The sequence below is a fragment of the Herpailurus yagouaroundi genome, unplaced genomic scaffold (genome assembly GCF_014898765.1).
Source record: "Herpailurus yagouaroundi ecotype Mexico unplaced genomic scaffold, PumYag 67569, whole genome shotgun sequence".
NCBI classification, from domain to species: domain Eukaryota; kingdom Metazoa; phylum Chordata; class Mammalia; order Carnivora; family Felidae; genus Herpailurus; species Herpailurus yagouaroundi.
In genome coordinates this window covers 2570123-2583408 of record NW_024420375.1, presented here as the reverse complement: position 1 = coordinate 2583408, position 13286 = coordinate 2570123, and the positions used below count along the sequence as shown (strand labels likewise).

General features: G+C 44.1%; 1 protein-coding gene across 7 annotated transcripts in view; it reads right to left on the bottom strand.

Moving 5' to 3' along the window:
- DLG3 (discs large MAGUK scaffold protein 3) overlaps window positions 1-13286 on the bottom strand; it is a 58553-nt gene that overhangs the window by 19951 nt on the left and 25316 nt on the right. For all 7 annotated transcript variants that reach the window (XM_040467824.1, XM_040467825.1, XM_040467820.1 and 4 more), the window contains one exon: window positions 7992-8106. In XM_040467824.1, coding sequence (XP_040323758.1) covers window positions 7992-8106 — 115 coding nt within the window. The remainder of the gene's footprint in view (window positions 1-7991; window positions 8107-13286) is intronic.

The following is a 13286-nucleotide window of genomic DNA, read 5'->3' as shown; positions in this document are numbered from 1 at the left end:
CGTTCATGCTCTGTCTCTCTCTGTCCCAAAAATAAATAAACGTTGAAGAAAAAAAAAAAAGCCCAAGAAATCAGAAGCACCTGGCACAGTCACATCGGTGTCTTGGTGAACAGGAACGCAAAGAAAATAGCAACTACCAAGGAAACTGGTCAGGCGGGTTTCTCGAAGCAAAGTAAAAGAGAGCACTTGAGCCCTTCGGCCTCCAAGAAAAATGGCTGCTTCTGCTGCACTGGCCTAGTAGCCGTGCCCACCTCTCTGCCTGTGGCTCCAGCCATCTATGGTGGCCTGGGAGACTCAGCCTGTCCCCTCTCGCCCTCATTAGTTCCCCTGAGGCCCAAACCAAGCCCCACTCTTCTCTCTGTGACCCTGCCCACTCCAAATGTCTTTCTCCCAAATTCATCCTACATATTTTGCAATGACTTTTCTTAACGTTTTCTATTTATTGCTATTTATTTAAGTCCTGCAGTTTTAAATTATTTCATAGTGTATCACCAAAGGGGAAGCCCTCTGAGGATGAAGGCCATGTCTGAGGCTCATGAACAGTGCAGGAGGTCAGGCTAGGGCAGGAGGGCACAAAACACACTTCCAGTTACTCTCCAGTTAGTTACTATCCCTCAGAGGGTTCTCTCACTCTATTTCCCTCCTATACCAGATGGGGTCTAAGACATTGCTTCCTTCCTTTCATCTGTGTTATGGGCTGAATGTCTGTGTTCCACCAAAATTCATATGTTGAAGCCCTAACCTTTAAGGTGATGGATGGTATTTTTGAGGTGGAGCCTTAGGGAGGTAATTAGGTTTGGATGAGGTCGTGAGGGAGATAGTTCCCTTATGAGAAGAGGAAGAGACAAGGAGAGACATCTCTCTGTCTCTCTCTTCTTCTTTTTTAAATGTTTATTTATTTTTGAGAGAGACAGAGTATGAGCAGGGGAGGGGCAGAGAGAGAAGAAAACAGAGGATCAGAAGCGGGTTCTGTGATGACAGCAGAGTGGAGCTCGAACTTATGAACTGTGAGATCATGACCTGAGCCGAAGTCAGAAGCTTATTAACTCACTGAGCCACATAGGCGCCCCACCCCCCTCTACTTGCACACGTAGCAAGAAGGTAGACACCTATAAGCCAGGAAGTGGGAGGGGGGCACTCACCAGAACTTGAATCTGCTAGCACTTAGACCCTGGACTTCCCAGTATCCAGAACTGTGAGAAATAAATGTCTGTTGTTTAAGCTTCTCGTCTATGGTATTTTGTTATAGCAGCCTGAGCCACAGAAAGTACCAGATAAAAGGCACCTATTATTTGAAAACTGAGCAGCCCCTCCCTTGCCCCGTCCTTATGAAGCATGCACAGAGAGCCGCAAAGCAACTGTCACTTATGAGCCCTTGACTTTAATGTGTGAGTTAAAATGTCTAGCAGCTTCTGAAGACCAACCTAAAAGCCCAAACTCGAGCAGTCAAGTAGATACAAGACGGGTCATCACAAGAGGAACAAATGTAGCTGACAGCAAGTCGGGTCTTTCTGACACTCCTTGCAGACAGGAGCATGGAGAACAAGGAAAGGGGCACTGTTCTCCTCAGTCTACCTCAAAGTCTCAGGCCTTAGAGGTCAATTATGAAACTAGAGGGGCATTCAAGGACCCATCAGCCCACGATATGTGAACATTTGGGGTTCACAACACCTTTTGGGTCACCTGGGGGGATTATGAGCACAGGTCAAGGAATGGTGACTGGGGAACATGCTCTAGCAATAGGCAGTTCAAGAATCGCTGGTATCAGAAAGTCTTCCCCATGCTCTGGTAGCCCAGAACACTACATAAATTGCTGTTGCATTTTAAGATGTATATTAATGTCACCCTCAAATTCTGTTAGATAGTGAAGCCTGCCCAAATCGCCTCACTGGCACTTTAATCCACTACTGAGACTCATTAATGAATATGTCGAAGTCAGGCTCTCCCCAGCATCACCCTGGGCTATCATCACAGAACACTTTCACAATTCATGTCTGCTTGATGACAAGGAGCATTCTCCAGCCTCCTTTGATGACCAAGCCAATATTTGTGACAATGTTTCTTGAATTGAGACTGCAGATGTCCCAAAAGGATTTCCTTCCCAGAGTGGAGAGAAGACTGGGATGGTAGATGGCCAGCCAGGAGGCCAGGACTGCTAAAATGCCTGCCTGATGCCACCCTGTGGCTGTGAAGAATGCACCCACCTGGCCAGAACAGACTTGCAAAAGCCATTTCTACAGATGTACTCTCAAGCCTCTTGGCAACCTTTGGACAGCAGGGTCTTTTGTTCATTCACTCAAGAAACAGACAAAAGAAAATCCAAGTTTAGAACTTGGAGGTTCCTGGAACTCTCACCTATCCTGTGTCTTTTTGTACTACCTTCACATCAGAATGACCTGAGTTAAACACCCAACCATCCTTACCCTGAGCAAGAGGCTCAAGAGAGGCCTATTTCTGTGGACTTTTCCAGTGTGGAAGGCAAGTTCAATAACAGAGCAAAGACCCTAGAGTAGGCAGAAAGACGGGCTCTGCTCATCCTACCTGTACCATTTAAGAAGTGATTCTAGTATGGTGAAGGGTGGGGAAGGTCTTTCCATTAAGTCACTAGTGATTTTAAAAACAAGTTGCATTTTCCAAACACAGTCATCTTTCCTTCTTTCTCCTCTCCAGGCTCCACAAATCCCATCTCCCCTCTCGTTAGTACAGCTGCAGCTTGCTAGGGCTTTACTTGCTATAGCCTCCATGTTGCTGTAAGAAGGTGCTATTTGCTTCAAAATAGCTTTGCAACCCATGCAAACCAGAGAATGGAGACTCAGGAGAAGGGAAAGGAGGAGAAACATGTCATAGGGAAAACAACAGCTAAAAGAATTAGAGGTGAAACCCCAATGGAAAAGGGTTCCTTCACTTCAACCACCTGCTGCTCAGTGTCTACTGCGTAGATGGCAAGCTACTGGAGGGCAGGAACTGTGTGTGCCGCTTCCTTGAATCTACCCCCCAACCATGCCCAAGTTCTTAGCCCTTCCTGCTAAGATTCCTGCTGCGATTTCCTGCTTTCCACATAGTAGGAGATAAAGTAAGTGTAATGTGGAGCGCCTGGGTGGCTTAGTTGGTTAAGCGTCAAACTTCTGCTCAGGTCATGATCTCGCAGTTTGTGAGTTCAAACCCCACATCAGGCTCTGTGTTGACAGCTCAGAGACTGGAGCCAGCTTTGAATTCTGTGTCTCCCTCCCTCTCTGCTCCTTCCCTGCTGTGCTCTGTCTCTCTTTCTCTCTCAAAAATAAACATTAAAAAATAAATAAAGTAAGTGTAATGTTCAGCTGTTCAAGCGAAACAGACACAAATACCTATTATGACAAACAAGCAGTTTTTCCTGAGTGTTCAGATTGCTTGTTAAAAACATACATTTGGGGGGCGCCTGGGTGGCCTGGGTGGCTCAGTCGGTTAAGCGTCGACTTCAGCTCAGGTCACGATCTCACGGTCCGTGAGTTCGAGCCCCGCGTTGGGCTCTGGGCTGATGGCTCGGAGCCTGGAGCCTGCTTCCAATTCTGTGTCTCCCTCTCTCTCTGCCCCTGCCCCGTTCATGCTCTGTCTCTCTCTGTCTCAAAAATAAATAAATTAAAAAAAAACGTTAAAAACATACATTTGGGGTGCCAGGGTGGCTCAGTTGGCTAAGCACCTGACTTTGGCTCAGGTCATGATCTCACAGTTCGTGAGATGGAGCCCCACATCAGGCTCTGTGCTGACAGCTCACAGCCTGGAGCCTTCTTCAGACTCTGTGTCTCCTTCTCTCTCTGCTCCTCCCTTGATCAATCAATCTCTCTCTCTCCTTCTCTCTCTCTCAAAAAGTAAACATTTAAAAAAATTAAAAACATACATTTCCCAGGGCGCCTGGGTGGATCAGTTGGTTAAGCATCCGACTCTTGATTTTGGCTCAGGTTGTGATCTCACAGTCATGAGATGGAGCCCTGCGTCAGGCTCTGTGCTGACAGCACAGAGCTTGCCTGGGATTCTCCCTCTCTGCCCCTCACCTGCTCATGTGCACTCACTCTCGCTCTTTCTCTCTCTCTCGTAAAATAAACATTTAAAAAATTTAAAAATGGTTTTTTTAAATGTTTGTTTTACTAGGGAGAGACAGCATATGACCAGGTGAGTGAGCACTGTAGTACGTCAGCGATAAACCACGGGACTCTACCCCCAAAACCCCCCAGAGTGCACTATATATACTGTATGTTAGCCAATTTGACAATAACTTATATTTAAAAATACATGTATATAACTTTCGAGTACTAAAAAACCCCCCAAAACCCATACATTTCCCAAATCCAGTGAATCCAAGTGTATAAAAGAGGGGGACTAGGTATCTGTATTTTTATTAGCATGCCAGCAGATTCCTATCACCAAGTTTGGGAAATGCTGAAAAAAGCCACACTCTGTGGTCAGAACAACCAGGTTCAAATTCCAGTTTTGGAACTTCTTGGCTATATAACTGGAGTCTCAGTTTTCACACCTGTAAAATGAGAATAATGTGTACTTTGTAGCATTATTTAAAGGATTTAATCCCAATTTAAAGAGAATAACAAAGGCCTGAATGCACAGATGTTCCCTAAATGTTAGTTTGCCTTCATCCTAAAGACACTAGGGAACTAGTGAAAGCTTCTGAGTAGCTTATGTCCAGATTGTTGCTTTTAGCTTTGACCCCCTCTGCAACAACCAGTGAAATGGGTGCCCAGCCTCTTCTGTAACACCTTCAGCAACAAAAGATCAAATTTACTATCCCTGGAAGCAGTCCATTCCATTTTCAGACAGTTTTAATCATTAGCTCTTCTTCCTTCTGTTGAGCTGAGATCTGCCTTGGGTGACAGAACAAATCTAATCCCTTTTCCACATGACAGGGTGATGCAATTAACTTAGATAAGGAAATTGAGGAGCAGTAGGTGTGGAGGGGGGTTCAATTTTGAACACACTGCTTGTTTGAGACACTGTGGGAGCGCAGCTTCATGCACATGCCCAGCAAGTAGTTGATATGCAGGCCTGGAGTTCACTAAAAAGATCAGGGATGTCATTTATACAACAACAGGATCTGAAGCTGTGAAAATAAATGACATTGCCATTTAGGGGGCAGAGCTAATGAAAGGTACTGAGGAATGGTTAGCAAGACAGAAAGAGAGCCTTTAAAGAAGCAAGTAGGTAATTTGTGGGAACAAATGTGGTGAAGAGGTCACACCAATGGCAGAGAATCAGTGAACCAGTCATTGAATGTGATGACTAAGAGGTCACCGTGGATCCCTGACGGAGTTGAGCTTCTGCTCCTCCGGAGCCTTCCGGACTTGCTTGGAACCACACCACCATGCTGAAAAACAGATGCACACTTCCTTTCCTACCGAAAGAGAGGGGATTTGAAGACATAGCAGGAATAGGTACAGAGGACTCCAACATTTCCCAACATGGATTTAAGATGGACTTCTCCAAATAAGGCTCCCATGCTCCTATCCTTTGGCGAAACACTGCTTAGTGCAGACCCTCCTGGAGATGAATCACAGTAAAAGACTCTGTTTTACTCTTTTCACATGGCATTGGCCCAACTTACTGAACCACTGATTTTGCACACAATACTTAACATCTTGTGGAACTAGTGTTTCTTGGCACATAATTCAGCAAATGTGGTAAGCAGAAGAGAGGTAACAGTTTAAGGGACTACTAGTATCAAGGGAATGTTTTTCTTTTCTTTTTAAGAATGGAAGAAACTTGAATACATACTGAACAATAGGGACGAAGTACAGCATGGAAGGCCAAACAGGCATGAAACGGCACAGAGCAAGCCAGGCTCTGGTAGAGAGGTTAGCTTAGCGAAAGACCTCTGCTCACTGCTTTGGCCATAAAATATCATTTCCCTTGATTAATTCTAGTGATCACAAATGTTCATTGTTCTAAACAGTACTTACTCTCCTCAGAGGACACTGATGTTATCTAGATAAGGTTAGGGGCAGATGATATAAACTGTACAAACGGATTTGCTAGAAACAGAGTGCAGTCTCCACCCTCCTCCCCAGAGTTAGACATGATGTATCCCTTCCCCAGGTCAGAGAAGGCTGTTCTAAGTCTTTTAGGTCTTCCAGGTCAGGAGCTAATGCCCCAATCCCCCTACCCAGGCAGGGAGAGCTCTAGCACAGGATAGGTGGAGAGAGGAAATCTAAAAATAAAGCTCTCTGAAGAAACTGTCTTGCCTAAAGAGCAGCTTCCCACGCACCCTGGAGTGCCACATCTGCGGGGGCTGGCAGCACGGGAACGGAACAATCCTGACCAAGTCACATAAGTATTACCCTCTTGCTGGGGGCAATATCACATTTCTGATTCCCCCATCAGTGCCCCAGCATCTAGGCTGCAGACCCAGAGCAGGGGCTTAGTGACAAAAAACAGAAGACTGAAAAGATCATCAATGACTAGCCCAGCCTTCCTCCAGCTCTCCTCCCTTCACAGCAGGAGGTGAGCACGGCAAATGTGAAGAAAGCTGCTCTCAACAAACAACCAGTCAAGTTGAGGGTTCATTTTTTAAAAAGAACCATGAAGGGTTCTAGTGGGCTTCAGACTCAAAGCTGGGCTCCCTTGGCTCGGCTCCCTGCAGTAGTGTCAGGGACCACCAACTGAGGGAAAAGAAAATCAAGCACCATGACAAGAACTGCAATTAGCATTTATATCCACTGGCTAGCATCGAGTCAAACCCCAAAGACAGACCAGTTGTCCCACTTCCAGGCAATCAGCAAATGTAGCCTTCCTTCCTAACCTCCCCCAGCATGTATCAGAGGCCACCAGAAAAGTTCAACCCAAGAGTTTAATACAAGTCCACACCTAAGCATTAAACACACACACACACACACACACACACACACAAACACACACACACACACACACACACACGACTATCTCTGGCTCAGGGGAGTAATCCCACCACCTCTTACTCTAAGGATTTTAACCTTGGAGAGATACAATATGTACTTGCACCACACTGTTTGGAGTTTTGCCAAGAAGCTTGGACAGGAAGAAGAAAACTATCCCTAATTCTAACGAGGAGTCCATAGTGTTCATTTAGCAGTCCAACTCCCCAAGAGGTTTGTACTTTGACCTGACAAAGTATCATAATGGGCCTCAAGGGTCAAAAGCTCAACCTTGGGCAGTATCTCAGAATAGCTTTCAGCAGCAATACACTCAATGCTATATATCCGTTCCCTCTACCCACCCTTCCTGGGAACCATACACCATCGCATCCCATGTCCCATGATTCAGATACAGCAGACCAGCACAGCAGGGAGCAAGAAAACACCATTAAAAAAAAAAGACCCTGGGCACCTGGGTGGCTCAGTCGGTTAAGCGTCTGACCTCATCTCAGGTCATGATCTCGTGGTTTGTGATTTTGAGCCCCGTGTCAGGCTCTGTGCTGACAGCTCAGAGCCTGGAGCCTGCTTCAGATTCATTCTCTCTCTCTCTCTCTCTCTCTCTCTCTCAAAAATAAAGACATTAAAAAAAGACCCAGAAGCAGCAACCTGTCAGTTTTTGGTCTCCTGTAAAAGACCTTCGACCAGAATAGAGTGATAGCTGATATGCTCAGATACAAATCCTGATGTCTACTATGCATATGTGGAAGGGAGGGAATGCCAAGCTTTCTCCTCAAATCACAGAATGAAAGCAAAGGACTCTGAACATTTGAGTGCTATTTGAATACTGACTAGCAATAATCACTCAATAAATAGTCTTTTACAATTAGAACAAACTGAAAGTTTCTCGTACTGAGTCATTCATGAGCAAAGAGGAAGAAGCCAGCTTGCAAAAGGGAGAAACACTGACCATAAAGTACACAACCTGAGCATACAGTACACAATGTTGCTTTAGTACTGGGAGTACACACTCTCTACCCCACTAGTTAAACAGGAAGGGCTGTGTTGGCACAGAGCTCCCCTCGTGCAGCACAAGGCCTGGTGCTCAGAAGTGTGACTTACCTGACATACAAAGACCTCTTCTCACTTGTTCGGAGGGACCCAGACCCAGAGCTCATGCTGCTGTTCATCATTTGTTCTCGCAAGTCATGTATCTTCGATTCAAAGCGACTGTACTCTGTCAGGGAGACAAGGGAACAGACAGGAAAAGAATGAACCCAAGAAACCGCACCAAGCCTGTGTGCCAGTGGCTAAAGAGCCAGGAGGACACTTGACTTCAAAGCAGCCAGAGCCAACACAGTCTCTGCTTTGATAAGTAGAGTCCTTCCTCCAAGCACAGACTTCTTTCCAGCCCCCAACTAAGAGAAAGAAAAAACACACCTGAAAAAGGAATAACATTTGTACATATCAAATGGAAAAAGCTTTTATCTGCCTTGAAATCTCATGTATCATTAAAAAAAAAACCAACAACACACAACAACAACTGGAAAGCGCTCCAGTGCAGCCTTCATAAATCTTTGGAGCAGGCGGCTAAGGCCCAAGGAGAACAGATGGGAAAGGAGACTTTCCCAAAAAGTGGATTGCAGAGAACAGATGGCCCTGAGACACAGGGTGGAGGGGCTGGGAAGGACCTGAGGCCATTAGATCATTGTTAGGCAAGAGAGATGACTGGTTTCCAGATGACTTTGTTTTTGGAGGTTGTGGGGGGGGGGGTGGAGATTGAACTCATGACACAGAGGTAAAAACAAACAAACCTCACAATCAGATAAGAAAATCTTCCCTTTTAACAAACAGGGTCTTTGGTTTCAGTAACAAACATTAAAACAGAAATTCTCCCAAACCAAGAAATCTGCTGTCACCTCTCTCCTCCAAAATCATCTAGTCCGTGAGGTTGTAAGTCCACATGCCCAGCTTTATAGCCCACTAATACCATCACAACAGCCTCGAAACAGCCTTATCACTCTGGAAAGGCAACTACAGATTTACACCGAACTTAAGAAACCTGATGGAGGAAAGCTCCCTAACCGTACAATTATTTTAAGAGGCTTTTTTATAGGGATGCTTTGCTGTGACATTCTCCTAGTACATTTAAAATATGATATTCGCCTTTTTATTCCCCCTACCCAACACATACACAGTATTTTTCAGGTCTGTACTGGCTGCATAAAATGGGATATATCTAAAGCACAGGCTGTGAAAATGGTAGAAAATAGGCATACCTCATTATGACAAGATGATTTCAAAGGAAAACAGAACTGATAGTTGGGGTTGAAGGTTGTGGAACTGTTTTAAAAAACCAAACATATTTCCAGGGAAAAAGAATTCCACAAAAGCATTTTCATGCACCATAGAGGGCTGGCAAGAAGCATCCCCATCTAGTCTGTATGACTCTACAGGCAGAAAACAAAACACCTGTTCCAACACCTGACACTCCCCTTCCCTCAGCAAAGCAACCTGACCTTCAGCCGGCTATAAAGGGAAATGCTAAAAAGCCTTAAGGGGATGGAAGGAGTTCTAATTCACACAGATCCTCAACAAAGTTTCTTTTTGTTCACTCTGGTACCAATGAAGCCAACCGGCTAAATCCATGCCATTTAGCCATTTCTTCATTCATCACACACTGGTGTTAATGGTGATTTGTCCTCATTACCTACTCCAGTCCCTGAAATCCTGCAGGAAGCAGTTAAGTCACTGACTCACCCATTAAGTGTTGGGGGAAAAAGACAGCAGCTGGACAATGTCCCCGATCTGAGGGTTACAAGGCAACACATCAATATCAATGAGGCGTCGCAATCTAAATGCAGAGGGTGGTGACCAATCTGTCATAGAAACCCTGGACTGCCCAAGAGTGCAGCAGCAGGGCCGTCTACCTCTCTGCCTGCCTGGGGAACTGGCCCTACTCCAGAGCTCAGCCCTCCACCCTGGCCCTCTAGTTGGCTCCTTTCTGGTCGTCCTCCTCACTCAGTCCTCCTCACCCGCTAGGAGGAGTACTTGGTGAGACAAAGAGATTTCTGACCAGGCAGCTCTTTCTTGGGGAAGATAAAGTAGAAGGCAGAAATATGAATTGAACCCAGAAAAAATAGATAACAAATCTTTTTTTAATGTTTATTTATTTTTGAGAGCGAGAGAGCACACAAGCAGGGGAGGGGCAGAGAGAGAGGGGGAGATATAGAATCCAGAGCTGGCTCCAGGCTCTGACCTGTCAGCACAGAGCCTGATGCAGGGCTCGAAGTCATGAACCGTGAGATCATGACCTGAGCTGAAGTCGGACGCTTAACCAACTGAGCCACCCAAGCACCCCAAAAATATATACCAAATCTATCTGTAAGCCATTCTTCCCCCATCTCACAACTTGTTTATGTATTCCCTTCTTTGGAATTGACTTGCCTGCTGAACTCCAACTTAGTAGCAGGTCATCGCAGTTGCTTAGTAACTACGTTTCTTTAAAAATCCTTTAAAAAACAACCACCAAACCACTATTTCCTCAGAGCTCCTAATAGGTGGTTGATAATGCTGGGCCAGAGGGCCCACTTAAAATAGACTACAGAAAGAGAACAAGGCTGTTGCTTTAAGGGATCCACTTTCTGTTTTCTATATGCTACTAAGCTTTCAAGTCTATTAAATTGTGTTTTATTCATTTTTTTCCCATTCAGGTGAACCCTTAGACTTCCAGCCTACCCATCAGTCTCTGGCTTTTATTTGTAATGTCCACCAAGCACAAAGTAGCCTCTGAATAAATGATTGTTGGGTAAATGAGGAGCAAATTAGAAAACTGTGCCCAAGTCGATGCTTCTGTTCTCAAACTAATAAACCTAATGGTTTATTTAACTGATGGCTGCCAGTTTCACTGAGGGCTTGGGAAGGTAGTTAAGAAGTACTCCCATTTACTTTTATTCCCAAGGTTAACTGGGGGGAGCAATTGGGGTGTATGGTTTTTAAACACCCTTTTGTGATGTTAATAACCCACAGTGGGCATCTGATTAACAGACTTTGTGTCTAACAAAGAAAAAAATAATTCTAACCAAAAAAAAAAAAAAAAACAACCATTTAGAATAGTCTTAAGATAGATAGTACCTCATCTTAATATTAGAAGCATCATTTTCCAAGGACAAAAGCTCCACTTAAAAAACATCTGAATTCTGAAACCTCACAGTTTGTCAAGGTCCCTCCTCCCCTTCTTCCACTTATAACTAATGAAGCCATTGCTGGAAGGCATCTCCTAGGCTGAAGTCACTGCCTAGTCACTGCCCACCAGACCAGCCTCCAACCCAAAGGTCCCCACTTCAAATAGGCTACTTTAAAGAACCAACACTTATTACTTAACTCTCAAGTCTACTAAACTGTGTTTTATTCATTTTTCCCAGATGAACCCAACCATTTGTGACCCACAAAGATATCCACAGTGAGTCATCACTCCCTCGTTCCCTTTGCTAATCATGGAGAGAGAAATGAGGGGGTGGGGGCACAATCAGACGTCATTCCCTGAAACAGGGTTTCTCACTGACCACCTGGGATGCCTCTGAAAGATCAGGATTTTGGATACAACCCCAGACACACTGACTCAGAATCTATTCAGCAGGCCCATGAATCTGCATTTTCACCAAACATCAAGGTGATTCTGATGTCCAGTAAAGTTTGAAACTGCTGGTCTTGGCTTACAAAATTGAGTTTTATTTTGCTAGTTTAGGGAAAAGATAAGGTAGCTATCCTGCACTGTGTATGAAAAGGAAGATAGGGCAAGAGGGCTGGAAAATTCTCAAAAAAATTGGCAATACAATTGCAAATCCCACGGGAAAGGAAAGTGCTAGAGGCCTTTGTCCAATGTGCCTGCAAAGAAAGCTGATGAGTTTTACACTTTTTTATAATAGTAGCACATGATTTTTAAGAATCTTTAACTTTTTCCTTTAGACATTCCTGTATCACTACCCCACCCCACTACCCAAAAGTAACCAGTTAGTATTTCTAGCATGTATCCTTCTCAACTTACTTCCCTGTATATATTATTTATATACATATATTCACAACTCATACAGATTCCCATAAATCAATTTTTTTTCATCCTCTAATAAGTCATGGAAACCCATCAATGTCACTACATAGAGATATATCTCATTCTTTTTAATAGTGCAGAGTATTTCATATTATAGATAGAGCATAATTTATTCAGTCATATCTCAACTGATGTGCATTTAAATTGTTTACAATTTTTTACATTTATTTTTATTTTTTATTTGAGAGAGCGTGTATGTGTGTAAGCATGCATCAGGAGAGGAGAGAGGCAGAGGGAGAGAGAGAGAATCTTAAGCAGGCTCCATACTGAGTGCAGAGCCCAACATGGGGCTTGATCCCATGACCCTGGGATCCATAACCTGAGCCACCCAGGTGCCCATAAATTGTTTACAATTTTTAATATTACCCCCAACGCTGCACTGTATATTTGAGCATTTCTATAGAATAGATTTCTCAAAGTAAAACTGCAGGGTCAAATTATATGCACACAAAAACATTTGACTGGCACTACCAAACTGAACCCCAACCTTCTGAAACCTTTATGACTGGAAGTGAGGATAAATTGCTATTCTAAAGCTTCCAGCAGCTTTTCTGTTTCTGAAGAAGTAGAGGCAGAATCTACCTTTGAGGATAGATTGATCTTTTTTTGTGTGGGGAAAAACACTTCAATGAGACTTTTGGTTTGGCAAAAATAAAGGCAAGATTGTATTCTGGAATGGACAAAGACAAAGGGGAACCTCAAATTTTCTCCCTGCATAATCACAGAAAAGATCAGCCTCCTGTGGGTGGAGCTGCTGATTCAAAAGGCTTGTGCTACCACCTATATGATGCTCTACATGCACTCTGGAAATACTTACCTCTAGACTTGACCACTGTGCTTCCCCTACTTGATAACCTCCCTGTTACTATAAGCAACCCCCCCCCCCTTTCCCCTGCACACAACCAGTGTTTCCTCAAGTACTGCTGATGTTTGCTCTTAATTGCTTCCTCAATCCACCTCTTTCTAACTTTCACTGTTCTTGCCTTACTGTTGATTTTGCCTCTTCATTTTCTCTTGATTATCCTGAGTGATAGAAAGAAGCTATTCAAAGATTTTAAACAGATGACATGATCATGGGTGTGTGTGTATCACATTGGCTATTGTGGGGAGTGTGGTGCCTCACATGTAGATTTAAGTTTCTTAACATCAAAGGACCATGCTTTCTCTTTTTCTCTAGTTCCTACAGCCCCTAGTATAAGTAACCCCTGCTCAAAAATGTCCAACTTTGGAAAGCTCTCTATTTGTTCATTATTAGACTAGACAACAGTATTCAGGAGAAAATTCTTGGGTTAAGAGCCATCTCTTTT